Source organism: Manis pentadactyla, chromosome 3 (genome assembly GCF_030020395.1).
Source record: "Manis pentadactyla isolate mManPen7 chromosome 3, mManPen7.hap1, whole genome shotgun sequence".
NCBI classification, from domain to species: domain Eukaryota; kingdom Metazoa; phylum Chordata; class Mammalia; order Pholidota; family Manidae; genus Manis; species Manis pentadactyla.
In genome coordinates this window covers 100,210,877-100,234,627 of record NC_080021.1, presented here as the reverse complement: position 1 = coordinate 100,234,627, position 23,751 = coordinate 100,210,877, and the positions used below count along the sequence as shown (strand labels likewise).

Sequence of the window (23,751 nt, the reverse complement as noted above, 5' to 3'; positions counted from 1 at the left end):
GCTTAGTAGTTAATTGTTCTACTTTGCTGTGGTTTTGTTTCCCCTGATGACGTCTATTTAGCTTTAGGAGTACTTACATGTATAGGAGTCCCTCCAAAATGCACTGTAGAGGTGGTTTGTGGGATGTAAATTCTGTCAGCTTTTGCTTATCTGAAAATTGTTTAATCCCTCCTACAAATTTAAATGATAACCTTGCTGGCTACAGTATTCTTGGTTCGAGGCCCTTCTGCTTCATTGCATTAAATATATCATGCCACTCCCTTCTGGTCTGTAATGTTTCTGTTGAGAAATCTGATGATAGCCTGATGGTTTTTCCTTTGTATGTGATCTTTTTTCTCTCTCTAGCTGCTTTTTTGTTTTGTTTTGTTTTTTGTTTTTCCTGGATAATTATTTTTTATTGAAGGGTAGTTGACACACAGTATTACATTAGTTTCAGGTGTACAACACAGTGATTCAATATTTATATACATGATAATTCTAGGTACCAGCTATCACCATACCAAGTTGTTACAATATTTTGACTATATTCCTTATGCTATACATTACATCCCGGTTACTTATTTATTTTACAATTGGAAGTGTGTACTTTTTTTTTTTTTGTGAGGGTATCTCTCATATTTATTGATCAAATGGTTGTTAACAACAATAAAATTCTGTATAGGGGGTCAATGCTCAATGCACAATCATTAATCCACCCCAAGCCTAATTTTCGTCAGTCTCCAATCTTCTGAGGCATAACAAACAAGTTCTTACATGGTGAACAAATTCTTACATAGTGAATAAGTTACATGGTGAACATTACAAGGGCAGTCATCACAGAAGCTTTTGGTTTTGTTCATGCATTATGAACTATAAACAGTCAGTTCAAATATGAATATTCATTTGATTTTTATACTTGATTTATATATGGGTACCACATTTCTCTCTTTATTATTATTATTTTTAATAAAATGCTGAAGTGGTAGGTAGATACGAGATAAAGGTAGAAAACATAGTTTAGTGTTGTAAGAGAGCAAATGTAGATGATCAGGTGTGTGCCTGTAGACTATGTGTTAATCTGAGCTAGACAATGGCAATAAAACATCCACGTATGCAGAAGATTTCTCTCAGAACTCTCTCTAGCTGCTTTTAAAAGTCTGTCTTTATCCCTGACCTGTGCCATTTTAATTATTATATGTCTTGATGCTGTCTTCCTTGGGTCCCTTGTGTTGGGAGATCTGTGCATCTCCATGGCTTGAGAGACTATCTCCTTCCCCAGATTGGGGAAGGTTTCAGCAATTACCTTCTCAATGACACTTTGTATCCCCTTTTCTCTCTCTTCCTCTTCTGGTACCCCTATAATGCAAATATTGTTCTGTTTGGATTGGTCACATAGTTCTTTCAACATTCTTTCATTCTTAGAGGTCCTTTTTCTCTATGTGACTCATCCTCTTTGTATTTCTCTTCTCTAATTTCTATTCCATTTACCATCTCTTCCACTACATCTAATCTGCTTTTTAGATCCCTCCATTGTATGTTTCATTTCAGATATGGAATTTCTTAATGATTAAATCTCCGTCCTAAACTCGTACCTGAGTTCTTGGATATTTTTGTGTACCTCCATGAGCATGTTAATGATTTTTGTTTTAAACTTTCTTTCAGGAAAATTGGTGAATTCAGTTTCATTTGGCCCTTTCTCTGGGGTTTGTGCAATTTTGGTCTGAACCAAGTTCCTTTGATGTTTCATATTTCTGTGTGGTGCCCTCTCGTGCCCAGAAGCTCCAGTCTCTGGAGCTGCTCAGCCCCTAGAGTGAGGTTGGTGGGGAGTGGCGCTGGTGCCTGGGGGGTGGAAAGAGCTGTTTCCTGATTCCTGGCTGCAGTGCCTGTCTTCAGTATCACAGCCAGTGGGTGGAGCACACAGGTGTAAGCCTCTGTGGTTGGGGCCACTCGCTGTTGTAAGTGGGGCCTCCCTCTACATGGCCTGATGCCACCACAGTGACTGCCGGTTTGTGAGCTGGGCAGAGTGCGCGCCAAAAACCTTGTCCACTTATCCCTTCTCCCATGTAGCAAGCTCCATGTAAGCCCCACCCCTTCATCAGCCATCTTGCTGCTAGGAAGCCTCTCAGACTGTCTGCCTGTCCTTTGTCCCAGAGTGGCCGGATGTGAATCCCTGTCCTGCACAAACAGCCGGAATCTCAGTCTCTCAAGCACTCTTCCTTTCCCAGTTCCCCAACCCCACTAAACTCCAGAGCATCACACAATGTATGTTTGTGCTCCAAAGTTGACCTCCAGGGCTCAGTATTCAGCTGTCTTAGGCTTCCACCCTCTACCTGCTCCATTTCTCTTCCTCCCGCTGGTGAGGTGAGGTGGGGGAACAGCTTGGGTCCTGCTGGATCAAGGCTTTCATCTGTTACCCTGTTTAGTGAGGTCTGCTCTGTTCGTGAGGTCTCTATGCAGTCTGGTGCAGCCTTCTTTCCTGTTGCTGTTTTAGGGCTAGTTGTATTAACTATATTTTCACACTATATATGGTTTTGGGAGAAATTCTCTGTCCCACCCCTCATGCTGCCATCTTGAATCTTGCCCTCAAATTTTGTAAATGCATTTATGTACACCATGAAATGTACCTCCTTCAGTTGTTTGGAATATCAGCTAAATTCAAATATAAAAGTTAATGAGATTCTATTTCAATGTCTATTGTGGGTCCCGTTCTGGGTGGAAAATCACGGGAGGTTGCATTTTTGTTGAGGTCAGGTTCTCCATATAAGAGGCAGCATATATACAGTTTTTAGTGTCCTTAATTTTATTAATGCACCTGAGCATATTGACAAATACACTTCATGAGTTAAGAACAGACTCTTAAATCTCATATGAACCAACAAGATTATGTTTATTGTTAATTGAAGAAGTAGCAAAATCCACATCTGGGAGAATATTGGGAAAGCACCCCCACTTGTTTCAGGTCTTAGGAAGATAAAGGTTATGTTCACTAGGTAAAGATCCACGGGGCTGGGTTCACTGAAAAGCCCTTTGAGGTTTGAAAAAAATGAAACTAAAAAAAATTAAAAGGATACAGTTGTAGATTTAGTGGTCTTTTGGTTTTGGTCTATCATTTTTCTTTTTCTTTATTAAAAAGATGTTTTTTACATTGTGGTGGATATATATCATGTTTGCCTGCTCAACATCCATTTCTCCCCCTTCTAGTAATACTCCTGCAGTGTTTGATGCCATTTATTTGAGTAACACGTTTACAGAGAGATTTTAGTGCAATGTTTAAGAGAAGGGCTCCAGAGCCTGGCTGTCTGGGTTTTATTCACTCACGCTGTGTGACCTGGGGTGTATTAATTAACCATTCCAAATACTGGTCTCCTCCACTATGGAAGGGGAACAACAATATTACCTACTTCATAAATTGATGTGAGGATTAATAAATAAATATAGTAAAGCATTTAGAACAGGGTCTGATGCATAATATGAATTCAATAAATGTTAGATATTATTATGAAGTTCTTATGTGACATTTAATTTCCTTAGGGACTTTATAAACATATTTTCTACTGTTGGCTATGGCTATAGAAGTCTGTAACAGTCTGATATATTTTTTCTGTAATATATGTGACTTCAATATTTTTCCCTTAAGAAAATCAAAGGGCAAGTAGTTTTACTAGGATGTGTCTTGATATATGATCCACATATTTTCTCTTATATGATATGCCCTTTCAATCTGTAGATTAAATTCTTCAGTTCTGCAAAGTTTTTTTGTATAACATCTAAATATTTCTTGCTCCATTATTTCAATCTCTTGAGAAGGGATATCATTTATGAATATACTGAACTTACTTTGTGTTTCATTCAATTTTCTAGCTAACCTTTGTTCATTTGTTCACTTCCATTTTATCTCCCTACTGTTCTTGATTTGTCCTCTATATCCCTTAAAAGGATTCTGGTAATTTTCCCTGTGCCTTTGCAATGTAATCTATATATATGTGGTGGTTTATTTTGTTTCCTGCTGCTTTCCTGAACTCTAGAACTTATGTTTTTATCCCCCCTGTTGACCTGTCTTTCCTGAGCAAATGCATCTTTGCTTAAAGTTCTTGTTTTATACAGTTACTTTTCTGTTGTAAATTATGATCTGTCAAAACACAAAATTTATCTATTATTAGCACAAATTTTTCATATGTTGAAACTTCAGTGCCATTTCTTTTTCCTATTTCTTCACTAATTTTTTTAATTGGAAAATTTTATAAATATTTTGTCCTGTGTATAAAATTGACTTTTCATCATTTATTTGAACCAGATGAGTTCTTCCATGAATAGCTATTTTCAAGAGTTTCATGTTAAGACGTGGGCCTTGGACATTTGCTAGGCTAGCTGGGATTTCCCTTGGATCATGCTCAGCTTCTTTATGACCCAGGTTAATAACTGAAGGTTCTTTCAGTCTTTACTCCTACTCCTTCAAATAGCGCTCTGGAACAACAATGCTGAGTCTTTCTTCATCACCTTGCCTCTCTGACAGGGTGCTTTTTGCAAAGGTGGCCATTCTGTATGATATCTTATTTGGCTATGCTTTTCCTAGATATTATTGTCATGTACACAGTCAATGACATATTGATCACCAGAATGTAGGAAATACTCTCTAGTAACTCTCTTTTAACTATTTCTAAGACTTAAATAACAATATAAGATGCCAGTTTCAGCATTTGTGAGAAGAGGCCTCTAACATCAAAGTGTTCTAAAACAATCCATTTGAAGGAGAGGATGGAACCCAACCTTCAAGAAGGAAACATTTTTTTCCTGTAATATTACTTACTGAGATTTAAACAAATTTTTCATAGAGTGTATCTATATGAGATCAACTAATAAAATATTTTTAATCTATATTTTCAGACCAAAGAGCTCTTAAATTTTCAAACATTAATGATATTCTTGATAAGCTTTTCATCATATGAAAAAATCACCAATTTATAAGTCCTAAAAATCATTCTGTACCATGCTCCCTTCTACAACCTGTGTTTTACAGGCTTGGGTAGGCAAACTGTTTTACAAACTTAGTTATCTGGAACTTGAGCCTGGTTTCCTGGATTTCTAGTTCCTTCCACCACTCCAGCTTGCCTTCCTGGCTTATCACTTTAGGTATTAAAGGTAATTTAGAAAACTTCAAATGTAACCTATGCACTTGCTTTAGGTTGTGTTTATTTCCCTCACACCATCTGCCCAGTTTCAGACCTAGGCCACACAAACCTGATCTATTGGCAGGAGGGTTGGCCAGAGAAGAGTTTGATGAGCATACTGTTAGTAACTCTTTAATGATGAGTTATTGAAAGTATTTCTTGTTTGGTCTCTTTAATGAAAACTTTAATAAAGGCCTTAAGGAAATACAAAGGTTTGGGACCTAAACTTAAGTAATCCAGAGTATCTGGCAGAGCTTTTTGGAGTGGAATTGTTGGGGAACAGACAGCTTTTAACTGATAGGCAATAACTGATTGACTGTGGAGGTGGGGTGGAATGAAGCTCTTCCACACAGGGAAAGGGTGGGGGGTGGGCACGGGGTCCAGACTGCTTCCTGAGAGCAGTGGGCCTGCATCCAACTTGTCAGAAGGAGAAAGAAAAAGTCAGAATGAAGTTTCCTTTTCAGGAAGTAGAATATATATTTTTTCCCCTTTAACTGTGAGATTGGAACAGTCCTGGGAAAATGGGACAGGTGTCACCAATCAAGACTTCTTATCTGTTCCTCTAGAAAATCACGGAAGGCTGGAAAAATGGTCAGTTACTAGAGAACAGTCCAAGTGAGGGCCCTCAAGTAAAAAGAAAGTCAGTGTACAGGGTAAGGCTTTGCCATTCCTCAGGAATAGTGGGCTTTGCTTTCTATTGCAGCTTTCAGGATCAAGATCTTTTTTTATTTTACATAGTGTCTAATAAGGGAAAAGTAACTATACTAAATCCAGACTAAATTTGTCTTTGGCATTTCCACTTCCTTCTTTGGGCCATGGCGTCTATTCCTTTGGGTCTGACCTCTTAAACTCCCCATTAAGCATTTGAGTGTTTTCTCTAGGACCTAGTCCAGCTGAGGATAACTTGATAGTGCTGAATGAACATCATTGCAATGTTTGGAAGAGAAAGAAAGCTCCTTGTAGCATTTCTACCAGTACAACAAATACCAAATAGCTGTCTTAATTCTATCTCACTTCCTTATCCATTCAACACCCATTCTTCTACCAGTTACTCTGTGTCTGTTACCATGCTAGGTGCTGGGATACAGTGATGCAAAAGGCAACATGTTCCTTGCCCTCATGGACCTCATAGGTTGGTAGGTAAAGCCACAACTAGAGAGCCAGGGGCAACTCTCTGCCTGCTTTCCCTTCTTTGCTGTTCTTGGAAAACTGCTTCCTTTTGATAAAGAAGAGGAGAGAGTGTACATCAGGACGTTTTTAGTTACAGGGACAAAAGCTGAGCAAGAACTGTTTTTGTGAGCTCTGGAAGCTGATCCTTAGGAAAGGAGCAAGGATGAAATAGAGGGAGAGGAAAGAACTGGATAAGGAAGAGAAGGAGTAGGAGGAAGGAAAGCCGGAGGAAAGAGAAGCTTAGGCTGGGACATGGGAGCCTGTCAACTGGATCTTAGTTCTGCCTGGTCCCTACTCTTCATATTACCTAAACTTTGACACAAATTAAAGGTATTATAACGCTTCAGATACATCTTATAGAAGGGGGTGCTATTTGCCTTTCACTTAGGTGATGTGCCGCTTTTTTGAGTTTCCTTAAGTAATCTTGGATTGTCATGTAGCCTGTGCATTTAGCCAAGTAACCCGCTATCTGCTTTCCTTAAGGAGAGCCTTAAGCCAACAGCCCTGAATGACGGACACCAGCAGGCAGGGGTGGGGCGAAGCCCAAGCCAAGTTATCTCCTGATCTCTTTAGTATCAGGGAAAGGGTGAGGGGCGGGCACGGGGTCCAGACTGCTTCCTGAGAGCAGTGGGCTGGGCCTGCATCCAGCTTGTCAGAAGGACAAAGAAAAAGTCAGAATGAAGTTTCCTTTTGAGGAAGTAGAATATATATTTTTTCCCCTTTAACTGTGAGATTGGAACAGTCCTGGGAAAATGGGACAGGTGTCACCAATCAAGAGAGGGCTGTTTATTCAACTCAGGGGCCCTAAGGGTGCGATAGTTTTGATACAAATAAAACTACAAAATTTCAGAACAAGATATAGTCCCTGTAGGTTGGGGACGCAGATCCCTCTGACAGGTGGAGATGGAGAGGGGTGGGCGAAGTGCACTCCGGGATGGGCGGCAGGGGCAACTCCGGGCTCGTTTCTCCAGCCTGTGGTAAAGGATGTTTCCAGGTATACGCTGGACCCTGCGCAAGCCAAGCCCGCCGCGGGTGGGGCTAAGTGAGCGCAGCTCTCCTTTCGAGAAGGATGTGTGTGGGGGGGGCTGACGTCCACTTTCCAGCAAGTCCCTGGGTTTCCGCGGGGGAGAGAGGGAGACACCAGGTGGGGCGGAGCAGGAGCGAAGCTGGCCCGGGCTGTGCTCGAATCCACCGGCCGCCCGGCCGCCCAGTCACCCCGGAGCTCAGCTCCCAAAGGGAACGCGAGGCAACGCCTGGCACGTCCTGCGCGTCTCCGGCCCCGAGGCCCCCCTCCCCCGCCAGTTTGACGCGAGCGCCGATTTTGGTGCAATGCGAATTAGCTCCAGTCGCCGAGTCGGGAGGAACCAACCGGCGCGGGGAGCGCAACGCTGGCCGGCGCCGCGTGGCCGAGTCAACGCCCACCTCCGCCTGCAGCCTCGCCGCCGCCTCCCGTCGCCATAACAACCAGCCCTCGGCCGTGCGGCGCGGCGCGGGGACGTGAGGGGCCTCTGTCCCGGGAGCGCAGGGAAGGCGCCCCCGCCCCCGTCGCTGCCAAGCGCAACGCAGAGGCGCCCCCTCCCGCCTCCTGGGAGGAAAGCCCTCACGCCCCCCCACTTGACTTTGCAGAATTAAGAACTCAGCCAAGAGGCTAGGTGCCTCCCGAGCGCCCGACGCTCCACACCTGCCCGCGTCCTCCGCACCTGCCCTCGCCCGGCTCCAGGGCGCGCGCGGCGGCGGGGAGCGGGGCCGGGCGGCCGAAGGCGGCGCCCCCGCATTGGGGGCACGGCGCTCCCGGGAGCAGGACATCCCCGAAGGCAGCAGCACGGGAGGCGGAGAGGCGGCCGGGGCGCACGCGGAGGGCGGGGAGCCCGAGTGGTGGGGAGGAGGAGGAGGAGGAGCGGGAGGGGAGGGAGCTGGGCGGGCGGAGAGGAGGCAGCTGGGGAGGCAAGAAAGTAGCAGAAAGTGAGGCTGGCAGCGGCGGTAAAGGAGCCGGCGAGCGACGGCGGCAGGAAGTCTGTGCCCGAGACCAGCAGAAAGAAAAGCTAGGCAGCGAGCGACTGCAGCGGCGGCGAGAGTGAAAGAGGAAACTGCCGAAGAGGAAGCTCTGCCGCAGCCCAAAGTCTCCGCCGGCGCCGGGGCCGAGCATCGCCGCCCGCCCGCCCCGGCTCTCCGGGACTCGCCGCCGCCCGCGCCCTGTCGACCCCACGCGCCCCTGCCGCTCAGGTCGTTGCCCCCCGCCCTCGTCTGCCATGGCCCGGGAGAACGGCGAGAGCAGCTCCTCCTGGAAAAAGCAAGCTGAAGACATCAAGAAAATCTTCGAGTTCAAGGAGACCCTCGGAACGTAAGTGGGGGCCGGGGACAAGACGGCGGAGGTGGCCGCGGCCGCGGGTGCCTAGGCGGCTCGTGCCGCCGCTGCCGCCGTCACCGCGGCCAGAACCCGGGGCTCGCTGCGACCTCATTGTCTGATTCTCGGCTCTGTGGAGCCCCCTGTGCTCCCGGCGTGTGGTTCTGCGCCCCCGGACGCGGGTGGGCATCGCCCCCGGGCGGGGGAGCTCAGGGGGCACAGTCGCCGGCGGGAACGTCCACTTCCCCTGACACCGCCGCCCTCTCGACTTCTTTCTCCCCACGCGTGACTGGGGGCTGAGCATGGTGGATATTTCTGTTTACTGGCTGTGTGCGTTTACTCACCATGTGTATGGGCTCACCGTGTGGATGAGAGAAGTGGTCCCGAGAAAACCGGGCTTCGGGCATCCTCATTTCTGCTTTTCCGTCATGTATTCTTAAGAATTGGTATCTGCGCGTAGGAGGTGTAGGCAAGACTTTGGATGGCTACGCGATTATGGAGGAGAAGGATTTCGCAGTGTTCAGGCTCACATGTGGGCAGAGCCTTACCTGAGCATAAGTCTGTTTCGCTGAGGCTCAGCCGCACACGCGAGGATGTAAGTCTCCAAGGGAGGAGGGTCTGTGAGTGTCTGTACAGGCGGTTTCTCTTCAGGGCTGTATTTAGTCTGATGCTGGCGGCTGCGTCTCAAGAAAGCAGAAATAATCAGAAGTCATGGCATGAATGCTCCAGGCATGTGCCGCTCAGTTCAGCTGCTGTTCGCTTTCTGCCCATGAGTTGGTTTTTGTTTGTTTTGTTTTGGAGCGCTCAGAATAGGGAGGCTGATAGTGAAAGAGAACCAAGCACTGCTGGGTGAGTCTGAAGTTCAAGTTATTTTCTCCCCTCATGTCTGTTGTTGATCCGTATCTGTCAGTAGGTATATTCACACACACACACACACACACATGTGCTATATGAACTAAACATTTTTCAGGGGTTCCTGGAGGTGTTGATTAGGCGGGGCAGAGGCAGAGGAGGTGTTTGGTAAGATGAATCAGTAGGCTTTTCCTTTCCTGCCTTCCTTTTTCCCCCTTGACTCATTTTTGTGGTTGGTTTGTTTTCCCACAGCCACATTTTCAAATCGTGATTGTCTTCTGCCCCGTGCTCAGGGTTCACTGCAGTTGTTCATTCATTTTACCTTGCCCCCACCTCCATATCTTCAGTGGGTTCCCCAGAGTGAAGTTGTGCAGGTAGTATTCCCAGCTGGGCATGATGCCCAGAGAAGCAGACTTGCTAAGGGTGAGAACAGGGTCTTCCGGCTGTTGTGCTGAGCTTCAGGGAGGGCACCTGTGGGTATAAACTTTCTGTCTTTGTTGGGATGAAAACAGAAAGGGCTTAGCCTTTTAATCAAGAAGGGTGTGGGGGTTGCCTCTCAGCATGTCTAGTTAAGGTTGAGTTTTGGTCAAAACTTTTGAAAATTGCCATTGAGGCTTATTTGGGTGTGAGTGTGGGGATGTGACGCTGAGATGCTCAAGTTATAGACAAACCAGAAGCATGCCCTGCTTGTCATTCTGAGATGGGTTGTGTGACTACAGATGAGGCGACTGGGGAACGAGGAGTCTAATCATGTGAAAATTGTGCCTTGCAGGGCACACCCCCACCTGAGCTCCTTGCAGGGGTTCCTCTGCCTGCAGCCTCCAGGCAGATGGATGCAGTCTCCCCTAACTGACTCCTGCTCCCCGAGAGGACTGGCAGCCGCACCTCTGCAGTGGCCAGGCTCCTGAAGCTCAGTGAGCTGTGGCTTGATTGAGTGGCTTCTGCTGTAACAGGCGCTGCTTGGGGATGACTGCGGTGCTTTCCACCTCTGAAAAGGCTGGGGATTGCCTTCTGATGCCAGAGAGGTGGTAGAGCTCTTGTAGAACAACCTCTTGGACTCTGGCTATGTTCCCATGAACTTGGCTCTGGGTTTCTGTTGGGGTCCCCATGCTTTGCCTTCTGCCTTGGAAACAATTCTTTGAAAAGAAACTCCCCACTGAGGTCCCGAGGTGCTGGCAGGGGTTCTAGAAAAGTGAAATAAAATGGTGGAAAGTGTTTTTTTACTCAATGACTTAATAGTGGTAGTTATCATAGATGACTTTATACATGAATAAATAAATATCAGGTATTATTTTAAGTGCCTTCCATATTTTAATTCATTTTACTTTCTTAATAACCTTATGAGGTAGGTAATTACTGTTATCCCCAATTGGTAGATAGGAAAACTGAGGCAACAGAGATTAAGTGACCTGCCAAAGATGACTAATTACTAAGTGGTGGAGCAGATACTTGAATCAAGACAGAACAACTCATGATTATCCATGGGAAGGAGGGGTTGGAGCCACTTTGTGGATTATGTAACAGCAAATGTTTAATAGTAATTCGATTTACCTTTAGTATTTGGAAAGCTAATTTGAATATTAATGTAAAGAAAACCTAATTGTGAGGTAACCTGTCATCTAAATATGTAACATCTCAATTGGATTATCAACACTGTTTTCTAGAAGTGGTCTGAAGTTCAGGGCGTCTGTTTCACCCTGGGCCAAGTCCAGCGACCTTGGTCTGAGTCTAAAGAGGGAGGTTACTTCCAGTCTGTTCAGCCTCTTGCCTTGTTTATAATGAAACCTAGCATAAGTCATGATTAACAATTAGGATTGGAATTCATTTCCAAGGTACTCTGCAGGTGCTGTCATTTTGTTACACCTTCACCATATGCCCTCAAGATCCTAGAAGGCAGACTGTCAATTTACAGTGTGAAAGTGCTTTTAAAATCAAGTATGGTGAAGTCCTAAGGAGTATTCACTTTGCCAGACTTGGTGATCTGATATCTGGCTGCCTGGTCCAGGTACCTTTCTGTGCAGAAAAGAACACTGTGGAAGCTAAAGGGTCAAGCCAGCTGGTTGGTGGGTCATAGATTTTGCTGGGGGACAGGGCCCAGTGGGAGTGAAGGCCGGTCCAAGAGGGAGGGAAATGAGGTGGAGGGAGACAAGACTGCACAGGGGAAGGACCTGGGTTTGTGGCTCAGGCCGGGTTAGCTGATGTGCTCTGTCTGAGTCAGGCCTCAGGAAGAACTCTGAGCCTGTGGGTCCCAGTGTAGCTTCCTTTGAAAGGAAATCCCAGCTCCTAACCCTGTCTCTGAGGAAGGTGGTAAGGCTTAATTACTATTTATTAATCAACGACATGTTTTCAGATCCTTGGCACACTGTGAGAGCAAATAAATGTTGTGTAACAACAAATTAGGAGTGGTAAACATTTCTGTCGGTGTATTTGCTGAGGACATTCAGGCCATCTCTCCTGTAGACACTTCAACTACTTCGGAAACAAAAGGAAAATACGCCAGTTGGAGAAGTATACAGATGGAAAGAAGAAAGCTTTGGTATGGTGTCCAGGAAGTACCCGAGACTCATGGAAGTCACTAGCCGTGAAAGGCAACTGAACAGAGGTGGCCTTAATACTCGGCATGAAACAGCATGGTTCTTCCAATCTCCCTCATTTCCCCTGGTGTATAGGAATTGGCATGTCCTAGAAAACCGATCTTCATCTCTGCAGAGCATGAATACATGGTTTTCTTATAGACTGATCATTTGATGTGAAGTAGTTGCTGCCTGTAGGGGACTGGACTGGACATTGTCGAGGATTTGAGCCTAGGTTGCAGGTCTGATTCAGCTACCAATGGGTTATATGGCCTGTGGACTGCTTGGCCATTTGTCTACCACATCTCCCTGTCTCAGCTTCCTCATCTCTAAAATCAGGAAGGAGGGGAAGACAAGATCTTACAACTCTCAGAGTTTATGGCTCACCTGGACAAGGAAGGTGCTGGCTGCTGTTCTTCAGGAGCTTCCTCTGTGAGGCTCATTGCTGTTTGGAGGGACATTTTTATGCCCATGCTCGTAGCAAAGTGAAATAGCTCAGGACAGGGAGTCTTACTCCATTTAATATCAGTAGCAATAGTGTGTTCTCTTTGCCTTTAATGAGTATCTGCTGGGCGCCGCTTTAGGAAGAGGATAAACAAAAATTTCTGTGGGACGAGCATTGTGTTTTCCCACTAGGATCAAACTGACACTCCTTACTCCAAAATTGCCCAATAAATTCACCTATTGAGGACACAGATGAGTGATTTATCTGGAAGATTAGGTGGAAAACAGACTCAGCTGTTCTTTTTTGGGATGTATGCATGTATGGCAGGGCAGGGACGCAAAGCTACTTGAGGGGGTTTGCATGTTTGGGTGATTTAATATTACAGCTGACCCCTGACCAATGTGGGGATTGGGGTGCTGACTCCCCACACCATTGAAAATTGATGTAGAACTTTGACTCTCTCAGAAGTTAGTGGTAGCCTACTGTTGACCAGAAGCCTTACTGATAACATAAACAGCCGATTAACACACATTTTCTATGTTATATGTATTATATACTGTGTTCTTACAATAAAGTAATATAGAGAAAAGAAAATGTCTTTTCAAATGATCACAAATCAAAAAACTTTTCCAATATATTTATTGAAAAAATCCACATGTAAGTAGGCCAGTGCAGTTAAAACCCATGTTGCTTAATGGTCAACTTATATTCTGGGATTCATCCTCAGAATTTTAGAGTCTGGGAGAAGCATTTGAAAAAATATTACCCAGAGGAAAACAGGGGTGGGAGCTACCTATTTCCTACAGAGGGCATCCCAGCTGCAGTATTTGTTAGTTTGCTTCTCTCAGACCCCTGTTTTGAGGCATGATATAAATTCGTAAGAGGCCTGAGGTGGGTGTGGCTGGAACTGAATGGTCAAGGGAGGAGGTGGGGAGTCAGGTGAGACAGGTGTGGGGCAAGGAAGATGGAGGCAAGGTGGAGGTCAGAGCTCATGGGGGCCTTGCAGGCCATAGTGAAGACTTCACCTTTGCCTGAAGAGAAGTGGAGAACCATGGCAGGTTGTGAACAGAGGAGTCCCTTGGTCTGACTCGGTGTGTCCAACATGGCTTTGTTGCTGTGTGCGGAGTGCAAGGTGAGTGCCAGGGCAGGAGCAGAAAGAAGACAGGCCAGTGCAGAGATCCAGGTGAGAGAGTGGGCATGGCTCTGGAGGGGCTGAGAGGGATTGGATTTGGGGTGATTTTGGAAGGGAAAGCTGATTAAGAATTGTTGTCAGATTGAATGTGGGTCTGAGGCGCTCTGAGGATTTTGGGTTGGAAGAGTGGTGGGATTTGGTGGTTTGGGTCAGTTTTTCTTAGGATTTTCTGAGCACCTGCTCTGTTGGCACAGCAGGGCCATCCATGCTCTGGCAAGCTTTTGGAGACAGTTTAAATAACGGGTCAGCTCATGTCCTGTGGGCTTCTGGACTCGTTTGTGAGGGACTCTGCATTTGAAGGCGAATCTCCTTCCTTTCAAGCTTGGAAAGGGCTTTTGAATTATTCCCTCCTCTGTCCCAGAGGGAAAGTCATAACAGGCTGGACATTTTAGCAGCTGGAAGACCTGCTTGTGAAAATGCTGAGTTTGTCTTTGGAATTACAGATAGGAAGAGCTAGATCGCTGTGAAGGGTGGGCCTGTAACTTCTAACTCTCCCACCTGATTGGGGAGTAAACTGTGAAACGTAATAAACATGAGCACTCTTGCTCCTCTTTCCTCTGATAGGATGTTTATATTTGGAGAGGAAAGGCCACACATTTCTCTTGGCTGAAAAAAAGGTAAACTCTAGTGTCCTGATTAATTAGTAGAGTGGGACCTCGGGAAGTGCACTTTGGGGTAGAGCTCAGTCCCACAGGGACTGATGAGGACTGTGTCTCTAGTGCAAATTTCTGGTTCAGACTTGGGCCAGTGGATGCACGGTAATTAGGCTTGGCAGGTGAGTAGTTGTGTCCTCTCAGGGGAGGATTTGAGGGGTTAATTTGTTGAGTTTTTCTTTGTCTGGTTCTCTGTAAATCCCTTTAATCTTTCCTTTCCCCAAACAAATCTCCTTAAATCCCCATGAATCCCTCTCTTCCTCCTGTCCTCTCTGGGAGGAGGGTTTAGGCATGTCCAGAGGGGGATTGTCACATTGTCGGTCAACTTTTGACCCTCGGACCTCATGCCTCCCATCTGTACCAGGTTTCACAGGAACCTGGGAGCCTGGGACACATTTATTTAATAGAAGAAGGAACTGCTCGTGGTGGCCAACAGGAGGCCTGCCACCCTACTCAGTTGACTCCAGGGTCTTTCTGACTCAAGACAGTCAAACCACTGTGTTTGTAGCTAATGCAAAGGATGTGGGGGCCTGGGGAAAGATGCCATCACGATCCTCTTTCTCAGTTCCTGTTGGTCTCACTGCTTTGACTTCTTTGGTGCAGGCGAGCACTTTCTCCTTGGGCCACTTTTCTGTTCAATCCCCCTTGATTAAACTTTTATTATGCAGTGTATGGATTTATTCAGGCTTCACTCAGACCAAGGGTCTTCTCCAAATAGACTCCATGGGCCAAGTTCATTCCATGTCTCCAGCGATCAGCTTTGTGTCTTGTGCTGTTTTTCTTGGTATTTCAGCAAGATTCAGAAACAGAGGGATTCTGTCTTTTGGTTAACACCAAAACATGAGGGGAAGCCTTTCAGAGAGTATATTTGCTGAGACCATGGACCAAAATGGAAAGATCGTTCCAGCACAACCATTCATAGCTGTTTGCCTCTGGAGAGGTGCCTTAATCCGAGTGAAGACGGAGTTGGAAGTTGCTGCCTCATGGGATTCTCATAAGGATGCAATGACGTATATGAGGTGCCTGGCACATAATTAGGATTGAGTAAATAGTAACTGTCATCATTTCAAGTTGCCTTGAGCAGCTGTCGTTAAGGCTGACTACCTGTGGATATTCAGGGCCAGTACCATGGGGAAGAACGTGTCGGCATCTGTTGGAAGTTGATTTTTGGGAACTCTTGTCGCAGATACACAGAATGGTGCATATTTCACATCCCCTCAATGTTGACTTAAGAAACAATCAATAAGTCATCCATTGGCCATGGAAGAACAATTGCTGGTTGTACTGCCCAGCACAGGGGTGAGCAACTAAGACAGTAGGCTCTGAGGCCATGTGAACATGAGCACACATCCTGGTCCTCTGCTTCCTAACTGTACGGCCTTGGGGAAATTACTTTGCCATTCTCAGCCTCATGTTCTCATCTGTAAGACAGGATACGACTAGTACCCTCATCTCAGGCTGTAGTAAGGATTAAACAAGGGCATGTGGAAATTCTTAGTAGGATGCACAGCCTGTGAATGTCTTCTCAGGAAATGTGAGTTCTCTCCCACTAGAACCTGTGGGCCTAGCTCCTCAGAGGCCACCTGTGCAGATTTGGAAGGTCCATTGCTCCAGAACACAGGCTCCTCGCAGGAGGTGATCAGTTCACGTAGTGCTGGCATGAACCGAGAGACTCGGCCTGAAACATCCCTGGCCAGCTCCTGGTGCTGGAGTGACCTGGTGGTTCTGTGTCACAGGTTCCTCCCTTCCCCTGGCAGTCTCAGCAGCCTTGTCTCTCTGAGCCTCTCCCTACACCCTGAGCTGGTGGTAGCTGTTTTTTTTAACGTGTCCCTATCTGTATCAGCTTGTACAGGAGTCCCTTATGACTGGAGGCTCTGCCTTCTTACACAATGCATGGGTCTTGTGCTGCTCTGGCCCTACTTCAGCTTAGGCATGCTTCTCCTTTCTGAGAATTGCTTCAGTGTTTCCCCTTTATTTCCTATTGAAAGTAGAGTTTTGATTTGAGGACTACGTAACTTACCTGCAATATTACAAAATATCAAGCAGTGTGATAGTTGAAAATCTGTAGGTGCTAAATTGATGTGAAAATGTTGGGGCAGTTTAAAATGGCAGCAGGTTTGTATGTATACCACATAGACATGTTTGACAATTTATGTAAAAATATCCTAATAGGGATTGTTGGATAGGGTGTGGGGGAAAATCTCAAAAGCTTAATTTCCTGGGTCACAGGATGTAGGAATGACCGTTGGGATGCTGATGCCTGAGTTGGGCCCTATCCCTTGTCTTGATTTCTCCATGTTGGCCCTTTTGATGGCCAAACAAGGTCTGGGGTCACAGCTTACCAGGACCTTTATAACAGGGTGGGCAGTGGAAGAGAAGGCTCCCAAACTGCAAGCAGTCGATGTTTCTACCTTGAGAGGACCTCTCTGTCTTTCGTGACCGTGACACTCATCACTGAAATTGCTTTTATACCAAATTGGATTCGCTGCCATAAATGGAATCTTAAATGTATTCAGTAAAACCTAGACAGTCTGATTTTCAGGTGACCCTCTTTTTTGCCCCCTCACCCAACTCTGTTCTCCTCTACAAAGATCCACAGCATTGTGTGGAAAAACCCAAAACCAAAACACTCAAAAACCTTTGTAACTGTAAACAACTCATGGATGGAAAGAAGAGAGAACCTGGGAGGCGCAGAAGGGATGGTTTCCTGGAGGACTGCCGGCAGCAGTAGCCCCAGGCAGGGGTCAGGCTCCCTGTCCTCAGGGATCTTCCCAGATAGAGGTGATACTTCTTTAATCTTGATAAAAATGGTGCTTGAGATTTGCCTTAAAACACCAGGAGATAGGAAAACCTTGAAATAGGTTGAGGACCATCATTTTTCATGTAAGTGATTTTAAAGAGAGTACTTTGTGTCCAATGGCTTCACTGCAAAGAATTAGCATCTGAATGAAAGACAGGGGAAAACAGGTAATTGTGGTCTTGGAACTTTGGGGGACCTGAGGTGGCTCAAATGGGCATTTGAGGGCTGACATGAGGAGAAGGACTCCAGGCTGACTGACCTCAACGGTGACCACCCTGCGCCCGGGAGGGAAGACACTGCATGCCTCTGCTATGCCTCACTGCCCCCCAGGACGGTTAGCTCTCTAATTCAGCCATGTTGGGACTCCGTGGTTTCTCTAGGCCTGAGCAGGTGCTAAGTGCGATTTAAAATTTTGCCTCTTTGAGAGAATATGCCTGAATAAAAACAACAACAAGCTGAAATGAACTTTTGGAGTAGACCATGTTTAAAAGTTAAGGACAGTCTGTATCTGGTGTTATGTAAAAGAGGGCCTGGGTCCTTCTGCCTGTGTGAACATGGTCTGTACAAATGGAGTTGGTGGTCCTAGTACTGATAAAACTGAAGCAAAACTGTGTTTGCTTACTGTGACCCTTTTGGCTTCTACAACTGGGATATAATAACAAGACTTCATATTTGTGTTTTTTAAATTGTGGTAAAAAGTCCCTAACGTAACAGTTACTATCTTAACCAGTTCAGTGGTATTAAGTTCATTCTGACTGGCATGTAGCCATCACCACCATCCAACTCTAGAGCCTTGTCATCTTCCCAAGCTGAAAGTCTGTCCTCATGAAACACTAGTTCCCCATTCCCCTGGCCCTCAAGGCCCTGGCAGCCACCATTCTATTTTCTATGCCTGTGAATGTGCTGTGGAATCATAAAAGATTGTCTTTTTGGGACTGGCTTCCTTAAGATAATGTCTTTGAGGTTTTTCCACATAGTAGCATGTGTCAGAATATCCTTTTCTTTTTTCTCCTTCCTCTTTAAGGAAGAATTATATTCCACTGTATGACTATACCATGTTGTGTTTAGCCATTCATCTGTCGATGGACACTTGGAGGTACTTGCACCTTGTGGCTGTTGTGACTAATGCCATATGAACATGGGTGCACACATATCTCTTCGATTCCCTGCTTTCAGTTTTTATGGGTATATATAGCCAGAAGTAGAATTGCTGGACCGTACAGTAATTTTATGCTTAATTTTTTGTGACATCACCATACTGTGTATTTTTAAAGTGTGGCGTTTTGCAGTTTGCGAAATGTTTTTACCTACATGATTCTTCTGAGTCTTAGAATAACCCTGTGGGCAGCAATTATTGCCCTCATTTTACAAATAAAAAAAGGAGGTTCAGAGAGGTTCAGTGACTCAGGCAAAAAGATTGCCCAGTGGCAGGTGGAGACTGAAGAGTCTTCTGACTCCTAAGTCAGTGCTCTATCTCCTTAGTCATACTGCATACAAGCCAGTTAGTGGAAACAGCAAATACCCACTGACTAAAGAAAACACTTCCCCCTTCTGTGGCTGTATTAAGGTAAAGTAAGGAGACACCTGAAATCCGTTGTGTGCTGGTAAACCAGCTCTGATTTGTGACAGTTGCTCATTTTGTGGTGTAAATATTCTCACCTGGAACAATTTCAAACTCTCCATGGCTTGACAACCTACAAAATTCTTGAATCAGGCTCTTGGGAGCTGGTAAGAGATGACTCCGGCATACCTCTGAAGGAAGGAGAGGCCAGGAGATCTGAGTTTAGCCCTAGCTCTGTTATTTAGGAACTGTGGAATCATGGTATTAACCGCTCTGCATCATGAGTACCTTATTTGATAAGGGTGAAAATTATACCTGAATTACCTGCTTACATTGCAGACCTGTTTTAAGTCCTGAACGAGATAAAAGTATACACAGTGAGGTCTTATACAAATAGAAGATATTATTACATCATGAAGATTATACCTTTAAAAATATTCCTTTCTCATAATGTTATATCATGCACACTTGTGGGGATGTTAGGTTTCCTATGGCTGGGATCCTCATTGAACTTAAACCACTTGATGATGTAACTGGCCCGTTGCTAGGCTACTGCTTCCACACCCATAGGCAATAAGCTATTACTGCCCTATATAGAGAGCGCGGCCCAGGGCTCTGGGCGGAGGCAGAGATGCTAGTGCTCAACCTACTGGTGGGAGAACAAGCTGGTAATAAACCCTTTCACCCCAAGAATGTTCTACTGTCATTTTTTTGGCGAGGCCTCTTCCTGTTGTCATTTTATCCCTAATGGTGATGACAATGATCATTGGGAGGCACTGTCCCACCATCATCTCTACTGTCCTTCGTAGAGTTTTCCTGTTTCAGCTACGGTATCTACGTCTCTGTGCTTTTGGGATTCACTCTGTAGGTGTAAAACAAGCTCTGAGGATGTGTTTGGCTCCAGAGAGGATTTGGAGCCATGAGCAGTGGGTGCCTTTGCTCCCTAGATGTGCATTCTTCCTGCTGAGCTCTGCTTCCAGGCCGTGTCCCTGAGTCAGTGAGAGAGCCGCATTCAGAGACTGGGTGCTGTGTGGGCTCCTGTGCCCCCTGCAGGGTCTTGCTGGCAAAGACCCCAGTTAGGAGGTCCCTGTGCCATGGCCTGTGTGGGGGCTTTCCTGCATGCTGGCAGAGCCCGCGGCACACATGGGCAGCACCTGGCTCAGATGCGACACCCACGTGTCTTATGAATGTTCAGTATTGAATGGGTAAGGAGTAAAAGGAGTGCTGGCTTTGATCAGATTAAGGAAGTTCAAGTCCTGTTGTGCCACTTATGAGCTGTGAGACCTTGAGCAATTTTCATCATCTTTTTGAGTTTCTGTTTGTGAGGGGGTGCTGTCCCCCCTATCTGTGGAAGGACCTGCCTTGGCTGGCTAGGCTCCCAGGCAGTGTCCTAATGTTTACATGGACAGTTCAGCCTCTGAGTCTTCAGATCCAGTGGCTTGTGGTCGCTCTCCCTCTACCCTTGGTGTTCCTGGCAGCTGTCCTCTCTTGTAGGAATTCTTGAATGCATATCACCTAGGTGTAAACTCATCCAGGGACTGCAGAAGTGGTCTGGGTAGATGCAGGGATCTCCAAAAAGCTCGCTTAACCCTGATGGTCCTAAGAACTGGGTGTCCTTCACAAGCTCTCCAGAAGTTGGAGTTTGGGGTCTGCTGTGTGGGCTCTCAGCCTGGCCAGTGGGGTATTATCTAGGTAGACCATAACCCTGCAGAAGACTCCTGGGTTCATTGAACACCAAGTAAACTGGGCCCCTCTTTCAAGCCCAGTCTCTCCATAGGAATGAGGGAAACTTGAACTCATTTTGTTGCTAGAAATTGGAATTGGTATGTCTGGGCAAAGCCATTTGGAAAGGGAATTTCATTTATTGCCTTTGGGCAGGCTGCAGATAAGACTTTTAAGATTTGTGAGACTGATTTTACAGTTTTTTGTTTTTTACAAAACTCATTGGATATTATAGATGGAGAGTCTAGTGCCAAGCACTAAGGAACTGTTGGTAAAATACGGGTTTGTCTCTGTGGAACCTTTTGGGGAGACAAATAAACTTGTAATTACAGTTAAGTGTGATAGTGTTGCAATGGGGAGGGTGGTGTACACAATATGGAATCTGAGAAGTACCTTGCCAGAACTGGGGCTCAGGGACATGAGCTGGGCTGTTGCCTAAGAAGTTCCAGAAGCTGGAAGTGAAAAAGGTCTAGCATTGCTCAGTAAGTATTAAATGAACCCCTTCTATATGCTAAATAGAATGCTGGCTTCTGTAAGACACAAAGGAACATACAGTTACACTGATGATGATGGTCATGATAATGCAAACATTTATCGAGCACTTACCAGGTGCTAGACACTGTGGCAAGTACAGTGTTTTATGTGAATTTTCACATTAAATCCACACAGCATCCAATAAAATAGATACCGTTACCACCATTTTAGTGATGAGGAAACAGGCCCAGAGAAGTTAAGTGATTTGGCCTAGGTCACACAGAAGTAACTGTATGGAAGAATTGGGATTTGAACCTACATTACCTGCCTAGAGCCAAAGCCAGCGCTCTTTTTTAAAAAAATTAATTAATTAATTTTATTTTGGTATTATTAATCTACAATTATAAGAGGAACATTATGTTTACTAGACTCCCCCCATTACCAAGTCCCCCCCAAATACCCCATTATAGTCACTGTCCATCAGCATAGTAAGATGCTACAGAATCACTATTTGTCTTCTCTTTGTTGTACAGCCCTCCCCGTGTCCCCCCACTCGCCCCTAATTATGTCTGCTAATAGTAATGCCCCCCCTTTTTTTCCCCCCTTATCCCTCCCTTCCCAACCATCCTCCCCAGTCCCTTTCCCTTTGGTAACTGTTAGTTCATTCCTGGGTTCTGTGAGTCTGCTGCTGTTTTGTTCCTTCGGTTTTTGCTTTGTTCTTATACTCCACATATGAGTGAAATCATTTGGTACTTGTCTTTCTCTGCCTGACTTATTTCACTGAGTATAATACCCTCTAGCTCCATCCATGTTGTTGCAAATGGTAGGACTGGTTTTCTACTTATGGCTGAATAATATTCCATTGTGTATATGAACCACATCTTCTTTATCCATTCATCTACCGATGAACAGTTAGGTTGCTTCCATTTCTTGGCTATTGTAAATAGTGCTGTGATAAACATAGGGGTGCATCTGTCTTTTTCAAACTGGGCTGCTGCATTCTTAGGGTAAATTTCTAGGAGTGGAATTCCTGTGTCAAATGGCATTTCTATTTTTAGTTTTTTGAGGAACCTCCATACTGCTTTCCACAGTGGTTGAACTAATTTACATTCCCACCAGCAGTGTAGGAGGGTTCCCCTTTCTCCACATCCTTGCCAACATTTGTTGTTGTTTGTCTTTTGGATGTTGGCCATCCTAACTGGTGTGAGGTGATATATCATTGTGGTTTTAATCTGCATTTCTCTGATGACTAGTGATGTGGAGCATCTTTTCATGTGTCTGTTGGCCATCTGAATTTCTTCTTTGGAGAAGTGTCTGTTCAGATCCTGTGCGCATTTTTTTTTTTAGGAGAGCAAGGTACAGGCTTTTATTTAGAAACAAAGTGAGAGAATAGAGCTCCTGGCTCACACCAGGAGGGGACAAGAGAGCCCGTAGTGGTGCGTTGTCTAGGGGGTTTTATAGGCAGTTGAGGATTATTTGAGAACATGAGAAAAACTTAGGGGTGTGGACTTGCATCACCTGCCCTGTCCTCAAGGTGGGCTGGGTCATAGTCTGATTGTTAGGGAGAGCAAGGTACAGGCTTTTATTTAGAAATAAAGTGAGAGAACAGAGCTCCTGGCTCACGCCAGGAGGTGACAAGATAGCCCCTGTGTCCATTTTTTAATTGGATTTATTTGCTTTTTGTTTGTTGAGGTGCATCAGTTCTTTATATATTTTGGATGTCAACCCCTTATTGGATCTGTCATTTATGAATATATTCTCCCGTACTGTAGAATGCCTTTTTGTTCTATTGGTGGTGTCCTTTACTGTACAGAAGCTTTTCAGCGTGATATAGTCCCACTTGTTCATATTTGCTTTTGTTTCCCTTGCCTGGGGAGATATGTTCATGAAGAAGTTGCTCATGTTTATGTCCAAGAGATTTTTGCCTACATTTTTTTCTAAGAGTTTTATGGTTTCATGACTTACATTCAGGTCTTTGATCCATTTCCAATTTACTTTTGTGTATGGGGTTAGACAATGATTCTCTTACATGCAGCTGTCCAGTTTTGCCAAGACCAGCTGTTGAAGAGGCTGTCATTTCCCCATTGTATGTCCATGGCTCCTTTATCATATATTAATTGACCATATATGTTTGGGTTAATATCTGGACTCTCTATTCTGTTCCAGTGGTCTGTGGGTCTGTTCTTGTGCCAGTACCAAATTGTCTTGATTACTGTGCCAAAGCCAGTGCTCTTAACCATCACCTTGAAGGGTCTACACTGCACAGATCAGTAAATTCGGTCCCCTGAATTCGTAGAGAATATTGGACATGTGCCCGTATGCCCACAATGCAAAGCAGCACATGATGATATAAACATGGTGCAAAGTGTTTTAGGGATTTGAAGGGAAGGGAAGTAATTTTTAACAAGTAATAGATGGGGATCAATCCTAAGAACTGAGAGCTGAATTGTTTTTTCTAGTGGAGCTCATCCATTTAACACATGGTAGTTAGGCTTTTACGTATGGCTGATGCTGTACCAGCTGGGGCTTCGGTGGCAAATGAGAGATGCAGGTCCCACTGTGTCCTACAGATGAGGTTGACTTATTCCAGCCTCTGTGCCCTGCTCGTGTAGCGTCTCCTTCTTCTCATCAATTCTCCTGGTCTCTACTTAGGTCTGACCCCTTCCGTCGGGTTTCCCACCCATGCGGCCCACTTTAGCTTCTCTTTTTCTTTCAGTTTTAAAATCATGCTGTGGAGGGTCAGTTGTTCAAGGTTTTTCTTCTGTGGGTGTTTTCTCATGCAACTGAAAGTTTCTTGAGAGCAAGAGTACCTCTCCCA

At 45.2% G+C, this 23,751-nt stretch overlaps 1 protein-coding gene across 6 annotated transcripts in view; it reads left to right on the top strand.

Annotated features, from left to right (window-relative positions):
- The first annotated feature begins 8,285 nt into the window (after positions 1-8,285).
- Positions 8,286-23,751, top strand: part of CAMK1D (calcium/calmodulin dependent protein kinase ID) — a 393,502-nt gene continuing 378,036 nt past the window's right edge. For 2 of the 6 annotated variants that reach the window (XM_057498201.1, XM_036908130.2), the window contains exon 1: positions 8,286-8,658. In XM_057498201.1, coding sequence (XP_057354184.1) covers positions 8,567-8,658 — 92 coding nt within the window. In that variant the 5' untranslated portion in view covers positions 8,286-8,566. The remainder of the gene's footprint in view (positions 8,659-23,751) is intronic. The other 4 variants (XM_036908125.2, XM_036908129.2, XM_036908128.2 and 1 more) reach the window with 3 other exon arrangements.